At 46.5% G+C, this 23,519-nt stretch overlaps 1 protein-coding gene across 1 annotated transcript; it reads right to left on the reverse strand.

Annotated features, from left to right (window-relative positions):
• Positions 1-3,279: 3,279 nt before the first annotated feature.
• CTSO (cathepsin O) lies at positions 3,280-23,249 on the reverse strand. The gene is made up of 8 exons (XM_060147076.1): positions 23,103-23,249; positions 16,458-16,566; positions 15,749-15,888; positions 12,504-12,671; positions 11,069-11,190; positions 6,493-6,656; positions 5,833-5,925; positions 3,280-3,731 (listed from the first exon to the last, which is right to left on the reverse strand). Exons 1-8 carry the CDS (start codon positions 23,202-23,204, stop codon positions 3,697-3,699), a joined length of 933 nt encoding a protein of 310 aa, XP_060003059.1. The 5' UTR covers positions 23,205-23,249; the 3' UTR covers positions 3,280-3,696.
• Between the last annotated feature and the right edge of the window lie 270 nt (positions 23,250-23,519).

The following is a 23,519-nucleotide window of genomic DNA, read 5'->3' on the forward strand; positions in this document are numbered from 1 at the left end:
CTCTGTCGGCGCTGGCCTCGCTCTGCCCTGTGGGCACCGGCTCCATCCTCAGGCTGTGTCCCTCTTCCTGCACCTCTGGACTCCCCCCAGCCCCAAGGCACGTGTCTGGCAGCCAGAGCCCACCCTAGCGCACCGCAGAATTGAGGTAGCGGGGAGTGTTCTTTCCAGAGGAAAGGAGAGGTGAACAGAGGAAGCAATGACCCGGTTCGTTTGGCATAAAATGGGTTAGATCGAGAGTTTAGATCAACAGGAGTTCCTTTCTTCTTTTTCTAGCTCAGTCTGTCAATACCTAGTGAAATTCCTGTTATGAGGGGAGTAAAAATATTATCAAAGAACTCTGGAATGCGCAGCCACCTTGACCGAGGGTGCTCATCTGCGGCAAGCCGTAGGTTCTTGATGGAAGTGAACTATTCTTTGGTCTCAATTACAATTTTCTTATAAGGATCATATTGTCTAGTTTGTCTCTACATTACTTACATATACTTGCTCTTGCCTCCATGGCGTGTGTGTGTGTATGTGTGTGTGTGTGTGTGTGTGTGTGTGTGTGTGCGCACGCAGGGACAGGTACATGGTACCAGATGGTGGTTAAGCTGAAAAATCCAGAGACAAGTAGCGAGGCCAAAGACACTCCCTTTGAAATAAGTCAGCAAGTTTGAGATCAAATGCATCTATTAATTATCTACTTTAGTCCAAACCACCAGTTTAATCCCCAGTTTCCTCTCTATGTATTGGGATAAAATACTTATAATCTTGGCTTTTTCTCAGGAAGTAATGAAGAAATATGTTACTGGATATTCCGTCCATCAAGATGCCTTGGAATCCTGGAATAAATGCTATTTGTCAAGGCACATTCTTTTAATAGACTAAATGAATGATCTGATTTAGTTATTTTTATCTCTGTTTCTTGGTGTGACTAGGTTATATAGGTGTAGTTTTTTTCAAATGATGTATCACTAATTCTTACGTAAATGTCGAAACCACTCATAATGCCAGTTAGTACCCTTGCCCCATTTAAACTTGCTTCTAGTGCCTACGGCCCACTTTCAATAATTCTTAAATGAATCATGAATCCCTGTAGGGCTAATTTAGTATTTACTCTGAGATCCCAGTGAAATCACATCCAGGAACATCTTGGTTATTTTCATTATGACTCCTAATTATTATGTGAAGATTTCATTGCTCTCCTCTCGGCCTCACGGGCGAACGTCCAGCAGCTGGTCAGCGCGGGAGCACAGTACACGCCCACGTGGAACAGCAGATGGTGAGGCTGAGAAGGCAGGAAGGGGCCTCTTTGGGAAAAACTCATTTAGAAAAGTTGATATGTTATCTTTTAGGCACCGGGAACCCCTGAATGGGCTAAAACAGAGGGACAACATGAAAATGGTGTCTTTTAGAAATGTAAACCCCGGGGACACAGAGCAGATGCATTGCCAATCCGTCCATCCCAAACACCCGGGGGGCTGACGAAACAGTTTCCAACTCCTCAGGTGGCTCCTGGTCTGGGGGCCGTACTCGAGAAGCCCCAGACTGAGGGACAAGGGGTCTGGTGGGTCGACTCCTGAGCAGTGGGGGTCAGAGATGCTACAGAACGTGCATCGAGTGAAGGATGGAGGAAGGCAATGGAGAGCAGGTGGGTGATTAGGTGCTGGTCCTCAGGTGTGGCCGACCTGATGGAACGTCTAAGATTTCCCTCAATTTTACTGATTGGGTTATTACATGATGCTAATGCTGTCACCCAAAACAGAGACTCCAGGAGGTGTGGGCGTTTGTTGTTGTTTTTTAGGTTTTTCGTTCTGTTGTGTTGTTTTGTTGTTTTGAGGGGGGGAAGGAGATAGTTTGCAGACATGGAAGTTAAGATGTCTATGGAGAAAACCAAACATTAAATATATGGGTTTGGAGCTGAGAAAACTCTTGTGTGAATGTGAACCGCATTAATACTGTGTTCACAAAATGTAAGCCATACACATGGACAGAGTCTTCTTAACCCAAAGTCAGATACAGGTCGTTTTATTAAAAATGTTACCAAAATCCAGAAGAGCCGAGAGGTATTCATCACTTCGTAATTCAGAAGGATATTGATCTTTGTAAAAGAGTATCAGAAAAGCGTTCACACGTTACAGGAATTAGTACATGAACGCGAACTGGAACAATCAAGACACAAGTCCTTTGTGGCATAGCTGGATATTTAGAATATTAGTCAAACAGAATATCAACTTGTCATTTCTAAACCTGAGTCAACACATACTCTTTTGAAATTGCTTCTTGTTGGTGTAAGGAAAAGAAATAGTGTCTTGTTTTTGATTTTCTTCTAATAAGGAGAGTGATAAATAAAGGCCAACCGTGAGAGGAAAAATAGGATGTCTCAATTTTTTTCAGTGGTTATTGTCACCTCTACAATTATGCTTTTAAGATAGTCCACACTGGACCGCGACCGAGAATTTGAGAGAGGAGATACTTACATACGTAGTACTTGATACAACTTTGTCATTTAACTCACACAGTACGATTGTACTTGTATTCAATCAGAAGAGCAGCTTTCATGCTCTGAGGCTCTTACACGGCCAAGCATAATGACCCTGCGAAAGAGGAGTTGGACCTCGAGGACCAGGGACCACGTGGAAAGCCAAAGGGATGCACGAAAAAGTAGTTAGGATGGAGTCTGGGAAAAATAAGCAGAAAACTGGGACAACAGAGGCTGGGAAACACATTTTGGCTGATACCCCAGATTAATGAGGTTGAACTTTGAAAGAGGTGGTGTGTCCAAATGATGGGCGGACAGACAGGTGAGGTCCTGATGGTGATCAAGGCTTAGAGACAACTGGAGCCAAATAAATGGCCCTAAATTGAAACGGAAAGTAAACAACGAGACTTCTTTCGCCAGGGAAGCCGCACCATCAGGAGGATTTAGAAGTTTCACGGCCAAGAGTAAGGGAAAGAGTGAGAAAATGTGAGAAGACACACGGCTCCTCAATCCGCAAGAACAAAGGAGGAAATAAAACGTACTGGAACCCTCCGGGCCGTGAAACCCCCAAATAATTTGTCTTCCAGGCAAGGCTACTTGAGATTTTCCTATCACTTGGTTGCCATATTGGTCATTTAGTTTCAATCAGGCTAACTGTCTGCCTTAAAAAGTAACTTTGTCTCTTTGCTTCTTTCTACATGATCTGCGCAGGTCACGGGTTGGCACCATGTGCTGGGGAAGAGCAACTGGCCCTTCAACATTCCTTTGAAATTCCATGCTGGAGGGCTGGGAATACAACTGGCAGGGCAGCTTGGGCTGGTGATTTTATCCCATAAAGGAAAAGGGATTCTTATCACCTCTTTAATCCGATTGGAAATACATCATTAAAAATAAAGAAACGGCAAACAGAAACAATGATCAAACAAACCAGACAATAGCCTTTTCAGAGTGAAGAGACCTAAAATACCTCCTAATCTGACCGTCCTCCCAGTAGGAAACTGTCCCACAGACTTCGTCCCAGGCCATGGTGCTGGTTTTCTTCCTTCTGACCTTGTCCATCTCTCTCTAAGAAGAGAACGTTCTACAACTTATCAATAGTTTCAGCAGGACCAGGCCCTAGAGCCTGTCTTTTGTGGGTAGTTGCAAAAGCCTAAAGATGAAAATGCCAAGAATGAAGTATCACATCTCATGATGAGCCTTCGGTTTTGTATCTGTCTCTTGATCTGGCGAACATATCACACGAATACAGCAGAAACAGATTCTGCAATACCTGAGGAAAAGGAAACAATCAGTACTACTCTATTTCCTCCTTATATGCCTTTTAAATAGCAAATTAAAACAATTTTCATTTGGGTTCGGAAAGAGTTAATATCTACTAAGAAAATCACTCACTGGTGATAGCTACCTGTCCATAGCGACACGGCAACCTCACACGCAGATATTAGAAAAGATACCTAATATTTTTATTTCAAGAAACTATTAAAAATCCCCAAACAACTTATGAACTGAACAGGTGAATGTATCTGAAATCTGTATCGCACTCATACATATTGCTTAGAGGCAAAACGATAATTTATAGGATTATTTTAAACACAATTTGAAAATTTAAATTCTAAGATTTGAACTTCAACAACATTTCAATAAATCACCAGCGTGCTCTGCGGTCGCAGATCAGAATGTCGTGGCGGAAGTGATCAAACATCCTATTTGAAGACTGGATTCCTCTGTGATTAGCTGCGTCTTCGAAATCTCTTGGGGCCACGGAATGCTACCCGCCTTCCGCAGCTGGTCGTGAGAGTAATGTGACCATCCCAGGGATGTAACTTTCAGGAAATACTCCCTTTCAGAAAGGATCTGGATTCCTGTATAATGACGAACCAGGCAGGCCTTGGAGACTTAAACTGGGAAACGGGTACAGGGCAAAGATGATCCCGACTCACCCTTTGTAGCTGGGGGCTGGGAAGAGGTGGGGATGCAGTGATGCTGAACCAGCATCCGGATCACGTCCTGGCAGCAACCCTGCCAGGGCTGTGAAAGCAGCCGCCCCCCAGCCCAGATGCAGGCCCCTCACTCCGCAGCTGGGGATGAACTGTGGGGGCAGCAGGGCTTCCGGGAGTGGCAGTGGCCCTTTATCTGCAGAGCCCCAGGGAAGCTGAACGCAGAGGCCTGGCAGGGGCGCTCGCGCTCTGGCTGAAAAGCTTCTGTGAGGCTGACTCTTGTTAATAAATAATTTATGAAAAATTGTTTACTGGGGTAATTGAACAGGCCATTTACTAAACTACACAGATGCGGCTCTGTGGAACGACTGAGCTGTCGTCACTAGACTGAATCAAAATGTAAGCTCTCAAATTTTTCCATAACTCTTTTTTTTTTTTTTGCTGTACGCGGGCCTCTCACTGTTGCGGCCTCTCCCGTTGCGGAGCACAGGCTCTGGACGCGCAGGCCCAGCGGCCATGGCTCACGGGCCCAGCCTCTCCGCGGCATGTGGGATCTTCCCGGACCAGGGCACGAACCCGCGTCCCCTACATCGGCAGGTGGACTCTCAACCACTGCGCCACCGGGGAAGCCCATCCATAACTCTCTTTTATCATAAATATCACAACCTGGGCTGTTCTACAATTTTTAAAAAGTTGTACACACAGCATAGTTTGGGTCCAACTTGATTCAGAAAATATGCTGATTTTCTAGATCAAAAATTTTAGAACAGAATTTGAATATGGATTTTAGAATACGTTTAACATACTTAAATAGCTATCTTAATTTGGTTTGTTGTTAATTAATAAAAAGTGTTATTCAACAAAAGAGCATGTTTGGCATTCTTTTAAGCCTCTCAATTCCAGTGGGTAGAATTTTTTGCTAGAATTTTCTAAGTGACAAGGGGCATATTAAATCAGAAACAACCCTAATATTCAGATTTTCACCCATTTTGATACAAAGAAAAAGTGATTCTTGATGATCCTAGAGAAGGTATTATAATACATAAAATAATGGAAAGTAATACAATTATAAAAAGTAAATTTGGAATTGGAGACATTTCTGGAAAAGCTCAGCCTCCTAAGTCGAGTTTTTTCTGGTTTTGGAAGTAATTAACTTTGATAAATTTTCGCCATGTCTTACAATGTTTTGCTCATTACACTGGTTTTTACTACAGTCCCTCTTCCTTTTAAAAACATGAATGTGTACAGTAGTGTCTTTTTTAAAAAACACTGTTGTATTTTTATCAATTAGTTAAAGGATGACAATTCTTACTGTAAAAGTGATCTAAGTATCCTGGACGCACACTATGGACTGGATGGGCTATAATTTTAATCTATTCACAGTCTCTCCCTTGACATTTAGCCTGGAGTTTGGAGTATCAACTCACGACTCACCACAAATGTTTCCTCCCATTTTTACGTGGACACAGCCGTCTATGCCCCAGGAAGTTCCCCAGGAGTTCCTCACGATCCAGTACGGGGTACTTCCTAAAAAACATGAAACAAACCCTGGAGAACATATTTGTGGTGCAAGAATGTTTATTTAAAGTTCAGTTATTGAAAAGTACAGTGGCTCTAAGAAAAAGGTAAAAAATGTAATGAACTGCTAACAAACCAGCCAAGTAAACTTGATCAGTACTAGTGTCACACGCCCATCAATGGAAAATGTGTTTGAATTCATTTCACTTAATGCAGTTTCTGCAGAAAATGAAAACATACATCCTTTTCCAGGGACTTAGAAAAAGGAAAAGAAAGAAAAAAAAGAATCCTCAGATAAGTATAAGTACTTCTCTTTCCCAGCAGTTACCCTAAACATTCCAGATGGAGAATGCCCATTATTTAGATCAGGAATTTAGTGTCATTTCAACGAGGCATCTACCAGATTGACAGTGGGACCCGCAGGGCGTGTACACCTGGAAGTTTAGTGAAAAGGTGTAAAGCTCATGAGGACTTAGACGTAATAGGACCAGGTTTCAGCGTCTTAAAGGATGGCAATCACTTGTCAAGCTGGAGTTCAAGCTGCAAAGCAACTGGTCGCATCTCACCAGCACTCACCTGTTTTATCAAAGCCGGTTACCAGAACAGCGTGATTTGCTTCTCCGCTAGAGCAATGATGCTGTATGATGCCTCCCAGATAATCTTGCCAGCTCACGGCATCTACTACCACTATCAGAGGGCCCAAGGTAAGCAGTGCTTTTGCCATTTCGTCTTCTTGGTCACTACCAAAAGAGGAAATGTTTGGTTAAGAAGTTTAGTTTTTCAGGTAAAAATACTTTACAAAAGTGATCTATTTAATCTGTATATGGGTAGGAGTAGGTTTGGTTGCAATTATCAAGCCCTAATTGATGGAGGCTAAAAGAAGTCTGGAAGACTGGCCGTCCAGGAGGGCTGTGGGACACCAGGCTCCGGACGCGCAGGCTCAGCGGCCATGGCTCACGGGCCCAGCCGCTCCGCGGCATATGGGATCCTCCCGGACCAGGGCACGAACCCACGTCCCCTGCATTGGCAGGCGGACTCTCAACCACTGCGCCACCAGGGAAGTCCGCCTCCACCTTTTATTTTTTCCATTTTATTTATTTATTTATTTTGCTGCACCGTGCCGCCCACGGGATCTTCTTGGACCAGGGATCGAACCCGTGCCCCCTGCAGTGGAAGCGGAGCCCTAACCGCTGGACCGCCAGGGGAGTTCCGCCACCTTTTAAAGGTAACAAAAGCTATACAGTAAATACAGGACATCAGCGACACCTTACAGGGACGGTGTGAGGAAAGGAGAAGGGCGGGGGGGACAGAAGCTGTTGAGAACGTGGAGGGCAATGAGCGCTGTGGGCTGATGGAAACGATTTAGTTATCATCTCTGCTCGAGGCAGGACGAGGGAGGTTTCACAGCTGTTGGAAAATAGGAAATAGGCGTGCACGCCGCGGTCTAGACCAGCAGGGAAAGGCTCCATTTAGCCCCAGAACTGCGGTCACTTGTCTTTCAGAGCAGTGTGGGCTGGAAACAAGTGAAAATATGCTCCGAACAGTATCTTTATTTCCATTTTTAGCCCAATATGGAACGACTATCAAATTATCAAACCTTGTTCCATGAGCTTACTAATAATTTTACACATCAGTAAGATACAAATCTCGCAGTCTTCAAAGAATTCTCCTAATCTTTACTGTCATCCAGATTTGGTGATTAAGGCGAGTCTTATCTGTTGCAGACCCTGGGTAAGTGTGTAGGTTTGCACCTCAACCTCCCTAGAATTCAGTGTGGTATACTGCTTCCTAGTGTTTCAGTCTCTTGTTGTATGTAGTAGGTTCTTTCCCTTTTTGTTTGTTTCACCCATAAATATTTTATTTTATTTAAAAAAAATTTTATTTTATATTGGAGCGTAGTTGATACACATTGTGTTAGTTTCAGGTGTACAGCAAAGTGGTTCAGTTATACCTATACAAGTATCCACTCTTTTTCAGATTCTTTTCCCTTTTAGGTTATTACAGAATACTGAGTAGAGTTCCCTGTGCTCTACAGTAGGTCCTTGTTGGTTATCCATTTTATATACAGTAGCGTGTGCATGTTAATCCCAAACTCCTAATTTATCCCCCTGCCACCTGTCCCCTGGTAACCATAAACTTGTTTTCTGTGTCTGTGAGTGTTCCTGTTTTGTAAATAAGTTCCTTTGTATGATTTATTAGAACCCACATCTAAGTGATATCATGTGATGTTTGTCCCTTTCGTTTATTTAAATAGTGATGCTCATATCCTAGTTTGACTCCTGAGATGCTTCTCCTGAGGTGTGATGAGCAAAAATGCAGCACGCAGCCTGAGTACGAACGATCATTATGCTTTTATGACTCAGTGTGGTTTTTTCTTTTAGATCTTTTTAGAGTCACCACAAGATTTTATGAAGTGTTTGGCTGGTAGCTGTGCCCTGGGCTGATGTTGTCTGAGACTACTCAAAAACTAAGAGAGCATGACCTCTAAAAATAGAGGTCGGGGAAAAAGCATGAGCTTTTGAGTTGGCCTGACAGAGTTGGCCTGACATGAGCCCTAACCGGGCCCTGCGGCTCAGGTCCTCCTATGGAAGCGGTAACATTCCAGGGCAGGGGCTTGCCCAGCGCCGGGTCACAGCAGATGCCTGGGGACCTTCCCACACCCTCTGGTCCTTACCCTGCGGTATGGCCAGGCAGCCAGGGTCCCACTAGGAGACCCTGCAGCTCCTGCCTGAGACCCTTCTCCCCTCAAGATCCTGGAAAGCAAGCCCATGTCCCACTGCTACCTCCGCTGCGCCCTTAGCTACTGAATCCTGGGAGGTGATGTGCGCCAACTGCGGCGGGACATCGTCCCTGACACACACATCCTGCCCTGCATCCCAGAGGCCCCCAGTAGGACTGAGGGCCGAGTTACCCCAGGACTAATTTGCGTCCCGAGGACACACGGCTCTCCCCGCTGTCTCACGCCCTAGTCCCCTCCCGGTGCTTCCTGGGGTCACTTCCTACAAATCTGATGTTCTCTGTTCTGTCGTAGACTCTCCCAGCTCTATTCATGGCAACTCCATCCTTTCAGTCTTTCAGGACAAAAATCCCGGAGCCCCTGTGATGCTCTCCTGTATAACCTCAGAAACATCCCTCCGTATACCCTGTGGGGCTTTAGTTTCCACCAGGTCTAAGGCCATTCTTGTAACACTGCTCAGGTTATCACTGACGACCTGTCACCTCATCATCACTTGCCCATCTTGTTCTTCTCTCCGTGGCGGTCACACTGGCGTCCTTACTGCTCTTTAACTATGCCAGACCCATGTCTGCCTCAGGGCCTTTGCATGTACAGTTCCTTCTGCTGGGAGCACGTTTCCCCAGGTATCTGCAGGGTTACGTCTTCACTCAAATGCCACCTCCTCAGGGACCCTCTCCCTGGGCTCCCGTCCCGAGACTGTGCACCCCTCCCGTGTCTCCTCTTCACCCCAAGGTCACCTCCTCAGGGACCCTCTCCCTGGGCTCCCGGCCCGAGACTATGCGCCCCTCCCGTGTCTCCTCTTCACCCCACGGCTGCTTTGTTCTCTTTAAAGCTATTTCATCTAACAGACCAGGCATACGTTTATTTCTTTCATTTATTTCTTGTCTCTATCACTAAAATATAGTCCTGAGGACAGGATTTTTGTCTGTTTTGTTCACTGCCAAATCCCCAGAACCTAAAACAGGGTTCAGTAAATACTTGAATAAATGAATAAATCAAAGGAAGCTCTTCTTGCAGAGTCTAACGCAGTGAGCTTGGCGCTGTGTTCTCAGAGTTAACCGTTCGCTGTAATGTGAGGGATTTCACAAGGTCCTCTGCCTTCTAATCCAAGGGCTGGAGGAATCCTGCTTCAGACCCCAAGCAGTCACCTTTGCATTCTCTCCCTCTCCCTCTCTCTCTGACTCAGACTAGGGCCTATTATTCTTTTGTTTCTTCCTAACTTTTTCAGTCTGCTCCTCATGACAAGGGATGCCCTGAGTTCTTTCTGATGACACTTTGAAGATGCAGTTCCTTCGTGTGCAGACGCTTCCCTTAGACTCTCCAGGAGCTGACAGCTTAGAGACGCACTTGCTTGTTTAGAAAGTGCGTGAGCTTCACCCTCAAGGGAGGTGGGGACCGACGTGCTCAGCGACCCTGCCCGTTTATCGCGGGTTCTGTGCCTCCTCCCTCGGGGCCTGAGGCCCCTCCCGCAGACGGGAGCCGGGGACCGTTGGCCGTCCGCGGACGCAAGGATGCTGGCGTCGTAGGGTTCCGTTTTGCTCAAGGATCCAGATGCGCCCGTGATTTCTTTCAGATCCCATGGGGAGACTCCACGTGCACCCAGAGATCCTTTTATATTTACTGAGTAGTAGGGCAACCTGTCACCTTCGCTGAATTGATTTTAATCCTTCTGTTTTCTCTGTTTCGAAACGCTGTGACAAGCTCCCTTCATATTTTTAAAAACGAAGCCAGGCGCTGCGTGGCTCTCCTCATCCCTGAGCACCTGTTTTGCACTAAATCAAATGGTCGTAATGGTTCTCTAGCCGGCTCTGAGTTTTTAAAGAATTTTTAAATGATTATTTTCTCCTGAATCGGTCCAAAGTCCCTGTACCCTTCCAGTCCCAACACAAGTCCTCTTCTCCGGCCTCCCCATCGCGCCTACAGATGTGCTACGTCACCAGCTCTTCATGTGCTCTGCCTTCTTGCCTCTCACGTGAAAACTGCACTTCATGTTTTCCTTACAGCTGATCACCTGAGAAACGCAAGGAACACAGAGTGCGTTCCAAAATGCTTCTTGGTAAGTAGACGGCTTGACGTTAGCTGGAGTCTACATTGATTCATGAGTAAGACTGAAATACGCTAAAGGGAAGTGCGGCACTTAAACTTGGTGAGAGGTGGTGAGTGTCAATTATACTTTAAACTGGATTGAAACGTGTTAATTTAAGTGTGTTGTTTCTATTTGTAATGACGTGGGAGAAAGCAGATCATATTTAAGAAACAACGGACATAGACCTCCACGTTGATTACCAATTTTCAGTAAAAAGTCCATTGTAAGACAAGAGTAGGCAGTGCTGCTATCAACTTATTCATTCCAAATAATCAATAGATAATAAATTAAGCGATACAGAGGAAACCACAACAGAGGGAGACACTTACCGGAAGTCATAGGCAGAATAACCTTTGATTGAAAATCCAGAATGTGAGTCAGAAAAGTAACGGCACAGACCGTTCTGGGCTTTAAACGGGTATTCTGAATCTCTCACCAGCTTCACTTGCATCTAAAAGAAAATGCGCGCCCAAAGTTATCTCTGTCACAGGGTTGTGTCAGAAATCAAACAGAACTTATTACCATGTGTCAACATAAGATTAGCCTGGCCACACCTTCATCGTGTGGGTATTCTTTGAGTTATGAAAATCTTAAATGAACGCTTTAGGTGTTTTATAAGGACACCCTAGGTACTTAAACTCAATGTCTTTCTTTGTCTTTGGCTCCTGTTTCCTGTGTTCCGTTTCCCGGGACCTCCGGTGATCTGATGATAAAGTCTGGCTCTCCTTCTCCCGAGGGTACAGGCGTGTAAACCGCTCTCCTTCCACGGCTCTGGCTCTGGGTGGCCAAGCCTTTGAGGCTCAGGCAGGGCAGTGGTCCTGCGTTGTGCTCACAAGCATCCTTCCATCCACTTCTCTCGCTGCCATTCACTTGGCAAATGCCACACACCCGTACAGTTTTCGGGACCGAACCCTCCCTTTCGGAGAGCGGGGCTTATGCGAGCACGGGCACACGCTCTACCCACTGCTGCCCATAACATGTACAGAGCATCAGCGTCCGGTGTGCGGTGACTCAAAACACAGCAAATGAGTAAGAGGGGGGCCCTGGAGCTTGGGGAGCGCTGTCGTGACAAGCTTTCACAACACCTCATCGCTGGCTTCACGCCACTGCTGCTGGACCTAGGACAGCGTCAGAGCGTGTTTAGTGCTGGGGAAGCCTCTGGAGGGGGAGAGACAGGGCGCAGCCCCATGCCAGCTACTGACGCGCAACATGGGCTCAGCCCTGCGCCTACAGAGAGCACCCAATCAGCTGACCGCTAATCCCCTGTAAACCTGAACACTCGGAAATTCTACGGAAATGAATACGCTCTCAGCTTTGAGTCATGTGACACACATCTGCAAAAAAAAAAGCATCTGTTAAGTAATGTGAGGAAATAAACATAAATATTTTTCTGAACACCGATTGCAGGTAAGATTTTTCATACTTTGGTTTCACTATTGATGGCTGACCTGCCCAGAAGCAATTCTTTTTTTCTTTTTTGGCTTAAAAAACTGAAATTGATTTTCACACGGTTCTGGACACTGGAAGTCCAAGGTCACAGTCCGATCGGGTCAGGGTCCAACCTTATGGCCTCATTTAACCTCCAGAGCCTCCTAAAGACTCTATTTCCGGATATGGTCACACTGGGAAGTCTTCTGATTAATTCAAGCTCTGGTTAGCTACATTGCCGACCCTGAAAACATTATTTAGTAAATGAGAGTAGATTGTCTGTGAATTCTGAATGTGCATTAAACAAGCAGCTTAAAAGGCTGTGGACCTAGTCACCTTATTGAGCCAGTTCAAAGCGTTGAGCGGGGACCCTCCGTTGCAGCCGTAGTTGCTGTATGAACAGTCTATGACCTGCTGGACGCTCAGTGCCTCCAGAGGCTGCCCTTTTATGGCGCACGCGGACTCCACTGCTCCTACCACGGTGAAGGCCCAGCATCCGCCGCACTGCCAGAAGAGAAACAGGAACAGTACTTACTATCAAATAACGTGCAAATCAAGTCTGCCAACATCTCTGATATCTCAGACGATCAAATCAAGTGAGCGCAGTCTGGAGGCCCAGGCCCACAGGATATAAACGCCAATCCCGTCGACTTTCTAGTTGAAAAAAGGAAACGAAACCCCAAATTCTCTTGTAAGCATCAAAATCTAGTTATTCATTAAAGGTAAATTGGTAGTATCACTATTGCAGGTTAGACGATGCAAAATACAATTTTAGAGACTGGGAACACACTTGAACTGACGGTCTTTTTGAAAAAATGAGTCTGCACAGACAGAGAGAGCAGACTTGTGGTTGCCAAGGGGGAGGGGATGGGGGAGGGATGGAGTGGGAGTTTGGGATTAGCAGACGCAAACTAGTATGTATAGGATGGATAAACAACAAGGTCCTCCTGTACAGCACAGGGAACTATATTCAACATGCTGTGATAAACCATCATGGAAAAGCATATGAAAAAGAATATATATATATATATATATATATATATATGTATAAGTAAGTTACTTTGCTGTACAGCAGAAATTAACACAACATTGTAAATGAACTATACTTCAGTAAAATACATTAAAAAAAAAATCGAGCCAGTTCACTGAACAGGTGGCTTGCATCTAAGGTGTGTACCAACGCCCAGCCCGTTCTTCCATCCCTCTGCTTGGCCATCCACCTCCCCCGCTCCGGCTAGAAGGCAGGGATGAGGTGAGCAGGGGTGAGGATGCACATGCCTACGTTGGTCCCTTTCACGGACGGACTCAGGAACTGGCTGAATGACTCTTCAGCCCATCACAGTTATGAACACAGGAAATGTCCCAATGATGGAGACCTCTACTGCTCGTTCCTCATTGAGATACTGGCTGACGAGCTTCCTGAGTCTGGGACTCTTAACTTCCCCTCACCGGACAAACTAGAGCAAAAGAATTAAAGGGCTGGTCCTACAAGAAAGGGAGGAGGTGGAAGGAAAGGATCAAGAATTTCATACAAGGAAGAACTGCAGGAAAGGCAGAGAGTGGGATTTGAAACTGGGCGGAACTGTCTTAATCCCGGGACCAGGTACTGCAGGCGAAGAAAGGACGCACAGCTGGTGGTGTTCGTGGAGGGAAGCTCTGAGCGATCTAACGGCCTCAAAGTGGCCTTATTTACACCTCTAGTTTCAGTGCCTGGAGCAGGGTACCGCATTCACTAGGGGACATTCCAGCAGGGTGCCCACCCCTTGAGAACTGTAAACGCAGGTCACCTTCGGTTACCCACCTACCACTGCCCCAGGGGGACAGTCCCTGCTCCAAAACATCTTTCCTTGAGTAAGAAGATTCCTAATTAAAAGTTTGCCTTGAATACAACGTAAGCACACCCTGGATGGACTGGGTTTCAGACTACACCACCCTTCATTACGAATCCAAAAATAAAGCAGATGAATACAGAACAATAAATACAGAATCTGAGAAAGCAGAAAGGATCATCCTAACTAGATGGCGACCGGGGAACTGCTGGGTCCAAAGCGTTGGTCTTAGGAGCAGAGACTGAGTGACCCATTGAGGTTTCTACTGCAGACAAACTGGGGCCGCATCCCTGGGGTTAGGGACCAACTTTCCCAGGTCAGTGGACATCCCCGTGCGCAGCGGGGGTGCGGGGCAAGCGCATCTGCCCTCCAACGTCTGCCGGAGAGATGGCTCGCCTCGTGAATGAGCGTGCCTACCCACACCTGGGGTCCCGCTTTCCCTCTGATTCCAGGTGATCTTCACAGGCACACTCAGGACTTCTGCAAGGTAAATGGCTGCATTTTTAAAACTTGTTTTTATTGAGTACAGTTGATTTACAATGATGTGTTAATTTCTGCTGTGCAGCAAATGACTCAGTTATACATATGTATACTTTTTCATTTTCTTTTCAGTGATGGTTTATCACAGGACATTGAATATAGTTCCCTGTGCTGTACAGTAGGATCTTGTTGTTTATCCATTCTATATATATACTAGTCTGCATCTGCTGACCCCAAACTCCCACTCCATCCCTCCCCCACCCCCTCCCCCTTGGCAGCCACCAGTCTGCTCTCTATGTCTGTGAGTCTGTTTCTGTTTCAGAGATAAGCTCATTTGTGTCATATTTTAGATTCCACATGTAAGTGATATCACAGGGTGGTAAATGGTTGCATTTACTGCAGGACTTACACACTTCTTTATCATTTAACACATGTAAAACGGCACTGCCACTTTTACTACTTCCCTGTCTTTTTTTAGTGTGTCACGAAGTTTTTAGCGCTGAGTCCTAACCTCATTTCTTCTATACTCCCTCTCATTTTCACTGCCTGATTTTACACAGTTGGTGATTTCTAGGAACGTTTATGTCACATTCCAGCAGAATTGACTGCACTTTTAAGGATCACAGGTACAAAGTGTGCGATCCTGTAGGGGTGGGGATGGAGGTAGGGTTTCTGAGGGAGTTCAGGGGATGAACCCAAGAGGCCAGGGCACATGGGGGGCCAGTGCCTGATGTCACGTCATTTCCCTTTTTTTTTTTTTTTTTTTTTGCCGTACGCAGGCCTCTCACTGTTGTGGCCTCTCCCGTTGCAGAGCACAGGCTCCGGACGCGCAGGCTCAGCGGCCATGGCTCACGGACCCAGCCGCTCCGCGGCATGTGGGATCTTCCCAGACCGGGGCACGAACCTGTGTTCCCTGCATTGGCAGGTGGACTCTCTACTACTGTGCCACCAGGGAAGCCCACGTCGTTTCCCTTTTGAACGGCTCAAGCGTCAGTGGTCAAGTTCACCTCCTCCAGCCTTCCACCCGCTGTTCTGCACAGGCCTGGGGACCGTGATAAGGGGGCTAGGCAGCCAGGGAGGGGCGCCCACAGAGTTCACCTCCAGAGTGAGAGCCCGGCCTGACATCCGTCTCCCCCACCAGGGGTTCTCCATTTTTTGATGACTGGGGTGTCCTACCACCTACAGCAGTGACGGCTCCTTTACAAGCGTGATCGAACTTGACCTCAAGAGTGACTCAGACACTGATCAAAAAGGAAAAGAAAACAAACGTACTGTCTGCTGGTTTCTCACTGGGGTGACGACGTGCTTGTCCCTCCAGTCAAATCTTAATGGCAAAGACACGTTGGAGATGGATGTGTGCGCGTCCGCCAAAAACCGGGGAAAACTGGAAGGTCTGCTTCGTAAATAAATAGCTGAGGATACACATGAAAAGAAAAGGCAACCAACATTATATTATAGGGATTCCTTCTGGAGGGACGTTTCAACAGAAACAGTGGAGTTTCTGATAAAGTCTGCCTTTTGTGCTTTTCCATACATGAAATGGATTAGCCAAAAGCTACAAAGATGAGAATCCCTCCAATAGGGCCGGGGCTTTCACATAAAATGACGTGTTTGATAGAAGCAGGTCAAAAAAAGATGAGTATAATTGACATCATTTGTTTGATCACAACCCATGGAACCATGGGTGTCTTGAATAGAAAGAGCACAGAAGACTGGAGGCGAGATGAGGTATTAGCCCTCAGAGCCATGTGGAAATGTCTATATTTACGGTATTTAGTTCTTAAGCAATAATTGGAAGAGAGTGAACATGGATTTATTTTTCTAACTGTCAGCACCAGGTATGTGCTTGACATTTATTAAGCATTTAATAAATATTAAGTATTACTCAATTTACTAGCTTCACAACTGAACAATTCTCAAAAGTTAAGGAAACAAGTTAAAGTCGGGAAGCTAATCAACTAGTAGCCCCATCGCACCGTACCTTTAAACTCTTCAGGGAACAAATAAGAAAACTGATTTATTCCATAGACGGCAGTGGAGTTTTCACCAGGAAATACAGAATTCAAGTATCGATGTCTATTAAGACTTTCCTAAAAGGAAAAAAAAACACACTCATTTATATCACCCATGTTAACTTTCCAGAGCAAGCTGTATATAACTTACTTGGAGATAGCTTTCAGATGCAAAAGTTAAAGCTTGATTTATTTCCTGCAGATCACGACGGAAGGTCATCTAAGATAATCAGATTACTTTTATAAATGTTTTGTAATATTATCTGATTTCAGGAGTAATTTTTGAAGCTGGGAAAGGAATGTCCCAGGAATTCATATAAATGGGTAACCATTTATAATTCCTCTTTACTAAGCGTGTTGAAAGCACTAAATAGATGTTTATTTAACATAGTGGAAAAAATAAAATAAATTGCAAATAAACACTAGACACTAGTGGGAATTGTCGCCAAAGAGCATTCATGTGATCTAACAGCTATGGATCTGGGAACACTGTCTTCTTTATCTCCGTATTTCCCAGCACAACTAATGAAGCACGAAAAAAGGAGAAGTAACTAATGAATCTATAAATCTGATTCTCCTTGAGCTTTATAGAGGTCTCGGTTTCACTCTGGGTAAAAAGGCTTTGGGAAAGAGATGCAGTCCTGGAACCGTCCCAGGAAGATCTCCTGGCTTGTCTTTCCAAAGGGAAAATCGAACCATTGTTACAGATTCCTCAGCTTTGAGTTGTGTGATAATAATCTTAGGCTTGTCTTTTGTATGAGCACGCCTCCATTTCCTACTTCTAACCAGCTGTGTGGGATAAATAGAACTTCAGGAGACCCCACCATTTGGTAAGTTTCCAGCTCTAGCTATCCTGTACTTGCTTGTGCACTTACGTGTTTATTGCGTGTCTGTCCCATAAACCTATAAGCAAAATGAGGGCCAGGCTGGTCTGTCTTATTCACTACTGGGTTCCCCTCACTGAGCACACACCTGGCACACAACAGATGCTTAATTAATATTTGTTGTTGAATATATGCATAACTACATTTTATATACGTCATGCCCTTGATAGTGCTAAGCTGCTTTTTTTTTTTACATATGTATTCGTTTTCAGATTCTTTCCCATTATAGGTTATTAAAAGATATTGAGTATAGTTCTCTGTGCTATACAGTAGGTCCTTGTTGGTTATCTATTTTATACACAGTAGTGTGTATATGTTAACCCAAACTCCTAATTTATCCCTTGCGCCCCTTTCCCCTTTGGTGACCATAGTTTGTTTTCTTTGTCTGTGGGCCTGTTTCTGTTTTGTAAGTTCATTTGCATCATTTTTTTAGATTCCACACACAAGCGATAACACACGGTATTTGTCTTTCTCTCTCTGACTTATTTCACCTAGTATGATCATCTCTAGGCCCATCCGTGTTGCTGCAAATGGCATAAGCTGTTTGTTTTCAAGCAAATTATTCCTGGGACTCATCGTAATCTTATTTTTTCCTATGGAGCATATGCCTGGAGGGACTGTTAATCAATCAACAGTTACTGAGGTTTAGACATTTAAAGATAATCTCGATGAAGCAAGCCTCCGAATATAATTTGGAAAGGAGACGTAAAAATCTATCAACAGAACAGAAATGCAAAGCAAGTGAGTAGAGGCCGCGTGACAAATCTAACCCAGCGACTGCAAACCGCTGAGGAGTCCAGTGGCTTCCTCGTCCTGCAAGCATCTGCTGGCCACTGTTGCGAACTGGAGGGATGAGCGAAGGCCTGAGAAGGTAGGACCTTTACGGATGTACAGGAAAGCCCGCTGCAGCCAGGAGGATGGGCCTCACAGACCATCCACAGGGAGCTTACCCCCTGAATCTGAATTGCCAGGACTGCAGGGAGGGAGGCCCTGGTGCTCACAGGCTGCACGCAGGCCATGACTAAGCACTCGGCCGGCCTACTGGGGAAGGGCCTCCACTGAAGACTGGTTTGGGATTTTTGTGTCCCCATGGCCTCCTACCCTCCCCTGGCCCGCGGGGCGTCTAGGGTACCCTGCCCTCACCCCTTCTCTCTCAGCTCAGAGATGCTGCAGACACTCTCCCTGACCCTCCCCCACTTCCTCTCTCAGTCCTGACTCCTGGGATAGAGAAAAGAAAGAAAGAGAAGACACACAAATCACCAATATCAGGAATCAAACAAGGGCCGCTACAGACGCTTCAGGCACTAGAAGAATCATATTCTGACCACTTGAGGCCAATAAGTTTGACAACCTACATGAAATGGACAGACTCTTTGGAAGACACACATTACCAAATCTGGATACAAGAGAAACAGAAAACTTGAACAGCTTTTTATCAAGTAAAGTCATTAAGTTCCTAACTGAAAATTACTCCACAAAGAAAACTCCAGGCCGAGATGGCTTCATTGGTGAATTCTACACAATTAAAAAAGAAAAACCAATACCAACTGTACGCACATTCTTTGAGAAAACAAAGGCGAAGGGAACTCTTTGCAACTGATTTTATAAGGCCAGTATAACCCTGATTCCAAAACCAGACGAAAACATCTCAAAGAAAGAGAAATACACACCAATAGCCCTCATGACTACAGATGTAAAATCCTTAAGAAAATATTAGCAAATCAAATTCAACAATTTATAAGAAAGACAATACATCATGACCAAGTGAGGGCCATTAAAAAAGACTATGTTGGTTTAACATCTGAAAATCAATCAACATAATACACCATATTAATGGAATGAAAGAGGAAGGAAAACTATATGGCATTTTCAATAGACGCAGAAAAAGCACTTAACAATTCATAATCCTTTCACGATAGAAACTCTCAGCAGTGAATGAAAAGAAACTTCTTCAACCTGATGGAAAGAATCTATGAAGTGCATATTTCAATCAGAGGCCAACTCCGAACAGAATCCATTTGTGTCCTATTCCTACTGAATTAGTCAGAAAACCTAGACTATCTTGTCATACATGGTAGACGTTAAAGTACTGGATAAATGGATGGACAGATGAACGAAAGACTGAATCAATTCTGACCCAAGATCTCAGTTTCTGGTACATTTTCATTTTGGCAGTGTACGCGTGAAGCTAGAGCCATTGGAAATTGCCACCCGAACCACAGTGTCTTACATCAATTTCACCTCTTAATGTTTCTGTTAGACAGAAATTGTGGTTTAAAGCATTCTGGATAAAGTTTATTTGGAGGAAATAATCCAGATCTTCAGGGGCTGTTTACAGCAAACATCTGTGGTTCATTCATTAGGATCATTCATTGTAAAATGACCTTCTATTTATACATAAACAAACATGCCTCAAAGTACACACAATTTTATTTTTTAAAAACAGAGCATGTAATCATCGAGGCAAGAATTTTTAAGGTGGAGCTTCTGAAATTTTAAGCAAAATCACACGTGCATTGGCATACAAATACTTTTCTGAGGTGAGAACATACAACTTTTCTTGGTTCCCTTATTGGGTCTGTGGTCTCCCACAGGGGTCAGAAGACCAGCTCTTCTGTGGTCAGACAGGGAGCCTCAGCAAATGTCAGTCCACACCTGGGCTGTAGCACAAAGAACAGGCTGAACCCAACGGCAGGGGCTTCCTGAGCACCAGAAGCTTCTAAGGAGTGAAAGGGCAGGGGGGCGGCTGCTGTCCCCCCCTTCTCCAGTCACTTATCCTGTGAGGCATCCCATAATCATCCCAGGAGGAGTGTCGGTTTGTGTACAAGTATCACAGGTGCCACCTGACTTCCGCTCAAGGAATATTCCCGGGGAACTTAGGAAACCCCGTAAGGCAGGGATGACAGAACCTTTCACCATGAACCCATGATGGTGAAAACATTACTAATCGATCAGGTCCTTTCTCTAGCTGCGTCAGCAGTTCCCTGAACATCTTTCCACTGGGTTTTGGGCAGCCACTAGTCAGTCATCAATGCATTTGCAAACAAGAGGACACCTCTTTGCTCTCCCTAACTAAGATACCAAGATCCAAAGACTACAGCTGCTGGTTCAACATTTGTCCACTTTTCACCCTAAAACCTCTCCATTCTCTCAAGCACGACACAGAGCCCTTCATAACTCTATTTTAATTTTTAAACTTTTTTTTCGTTTTGATTATGGAGCCAGGGGATTTTCTAGAATCTGTACATAATTTACCCCGATGGGTAAACAGAGAATCTCAACCAATTCCTAATGAGACATAATTTTATTTTATTTTTATTTTTAATTTTTTTTTTTTTCCGGTACGCGGGCCTCTCGCTGCTGTGGCCTCTCCCGCTGCGGAGCACAGGCTCCGGACGCGCAGGCTCAGCGGCCATGGCTCACGGGCCCAGCCGCTCCGCGGCATGTGGGATCTTCCCGGACCGGGGCATGAACCCGTGTCCCCTGCATCGGCAGGCGGACCCTCAACCACTGCGCCACCAGGGAAGCCCTGACATAATTTTAAAGAGATAAAGCTTTGCAGAGTTATACTGAGTGTCAGTTGCAACACATTTTACTCCATCTTGCCAGGCCAGAGGGGTGCTTCCCAATGCTTGTGGGTACCCAGCAAGCAAGGCCCTTTCTATCTGCTCACGTCCAGCTCTGCCCAAGGTCCAAACAGCTGTTTAGGTTCAAACACAGTTTCCAGCAAGCGTGGACAGAAGCCCTCGTTGCTCTCCCTTCCGGGCCCCCATCTCAAGAACTAAACTCCCACTGGGAGCAATTGCTTTGAACATCTTTCAGGCTTTCTCAGCTCAAGGTTTTTAAACTTACTGAGAATCTTCCTCACTCTGCCCTTGTCTGCTTACAACTGTCTATCTCCTGGCATGCACCCTTGCAGAACCCGAGAGGAGCTGTATTTTCTAGAAATCATCTCCTGGGTATGGCTTCTAGTATAAGTAACTATACAGTATGAGTGAATACATATATATTTATAAATTATATAAATAACATAGGTTTAAAATACATATTCATTACTCTGGCCTCCTTGTGACTTCAATCCTCAATTTTTTTTTATTTTTGAGAAGTATGGCAGTGCTTTTATTTCTTCAGTCAATGAATACATTAGCGGTATGGGTGGGATTGGTTTTTTCCCCCTAAGGTGTTAGTTCACCACCATATGCCTCCAAGCTCAGGGCAGGAATGGAATACAGGACAAAAACTTTGATCTTAAGTGATTATACCGGTGCTTCTGGTTTTGAAAGCTAGAGAAATAAATTGGTGATAAAAATACACATCTTGGTCTGGGCAAAAAACGAGAATGCGCAGAATCAGGCAAGGCTGGTACTTCCTAAACACTGGAGGTCCAGGGAGACGAGGAGAAGGAGCAGAGAGCAGCTACAGAATCCCATGGAAAGCTCAAGAAAATACCAGGAAAATAAGAAATGCAACTCCACTAAGCAGCAGGATTACTGATTTCATACTTGCTTTTGCTTAAGAAGGAATTTTCTTTGATAACTTCAAAAATGATAATGACCTCTCATGACCCCACACACTTTCCCTGTGTCCCCAGCCCACGGCTCCCAGCATTGGATACATATTGAATAGAACACAGTGAGGCCAACTCTAAACCATTACCTCTTGCAGCTTGCTTGGTTTCAGGAAAAACCTTATTTATACTGAGCTAACTGGTGTGTTCCTGAGTTTTAATGCTGGCGTGCATCTGAGATTACCAAGCCTTTTCAAAATAATCTGAAAAGGAAATGAAATGCTTCCCCCTTCTCTAAATCGGTCTCCACCAAGTCAGTGGAACTTGCAGGGGGTGCGCTAGTCCAACGGGCCCGCGTTCAGTTAAATCATAAACCGGCAGGATTCCCTGAGCTTGCTGAAGGTTGGCTCTGTGCGGATAAAATTCCGACTTCAGAAGGAGGTGGCCAGCGCCCCCTCCGGAAGATGGGCAGGTTTCTCCGCCTACTTCTGGTTCCCATCCTTGAAATGCAGTTTGGGAAGGCGGCGAGGACGCCCGGGGGTTCCAAAAGGGGGTGCGCCTTCCAATCAGGACCACCTTGGACGTAGCCAGTGGTCACCCGCAGCTGCACATCTTTCTTCGAGGACCCCTCTGTGGGTCAGCACGGCTCGCGCGCGTCACGCCAGCTCTGGAACGCAGACGCGTCACCGGACTGCGCGCAGGCGACCTCGGGGGTGGCGCTCCGGTGGCCCCTCTGTCCCGGGACAGGAAGCCCAGGGGAACGCGGGGATGCGCTCAGGTCCCCCTCCCCCGTCCCCGGGACAGGAAGCACAGGGGACCCCGGGGGTGAGCTCAGGTCCCCCTACCCGGGACAGGAAGCCCAGGGGACCCGGGGGTGCGCTCAGGTTCCCCCTCCCCCGTCCCCGGGACAGGAAGCACAGGGGACCCCGGGGGTGAGCTCAGGGCCTCCTCCCCCGTCCCCGGGACAGGAAGCCCAGGGGACCCCGGGGGTAAGCTCAGGTCCCCTCCCCCTCCCCGGAACAGGAAGCCCAGGGGACCCGGGGGTGCGCTCAGGTCCCCCTCCCCCGTCCCCGGGACAGGAAGCCCAGAGGACCCCGGGGGTGAGCTCAGGGCCTCCTCTCCCGTCCCCGGGACAGGAAGCCCTGGGGACCCGGGGGTGAGCTCAGGTCCCCCTCCCCCTTCCGGGACAGGCAGGCGGGAAGGGCCCCCGGGGAGCGCGGTACCCGGAAGGCGGCGGGCGGGTTGCGGCCGCTCGGCGGGGCCGGGGCGGCGCCGGGACAGCAGCCGCAGCAGCAGCAGAGCAGCCAGAGGCGCCGCAGCTCCATCGCGCGCGCTCCCTCTTCCGGTCGCGGGCTCCCGCAGCCGGCAGGTACGGGGATTGGGGGCCGCGGGCGGGGCGCGGGCCTGAGACGGTTACGCCCCTTCTTCCCCGCCGCCCGGAAGTGGGCGTCCGGCGGCGGCGAACCGCGGCTTCGCGCTGTGCTCGGCGGAGCGCCCTCCCGGGACCCCGTGTTCCGGTGTCGCCCCGCGCCTGCTAGAAGAGAGCCTGAGGGTGGGCTTCGCACGGGAGTGACAGTACGCGCTGTCGCGTGACCGCACTTGCTGCCTCAAGCCCCTTCTGCCTCCTCCTCCTGTCTCGG

Source organism: Lagenorhynchus albirostris, chromosome 4, assembly GCF_949774975.1.
Source record: "Lagenorhynchus albirostris chromosome 4, mLagAlb1.1, whole genome shotgun sequence".
NCBI classification, from domain to species: domain Eukaryota; kingdom Metazoa; phylum Chordata; class Mammalia; order Artiodactyla; family Delphinidae; genus Lagenorhynchus; species Lagenorhynchus albirostris.

Coding starts and splice junctions, on each gene's coding strand:
- CTSO (XM_060147076.1), bottom strand. CDS start 23,204: ATGGAGCTGCGGCGCCTCTGGCTGCTCTGCTGCTGCTGCGGCTGCTGT. Junction 16,567..23,102: donor ACCCGCCCGCCGCCTTCCGG/GTACCGCGCTCC, acceptor TTTTCCTTTTAG/GAAAGTCTTAATAGACATCG. Junction 5,926..6,492: donor AACCGGCTTTGATAAAACAG/GTGAGTGCTGGT, acceptor CATGTTTTTTAG/GAAGTACCCCGTACTGGATC.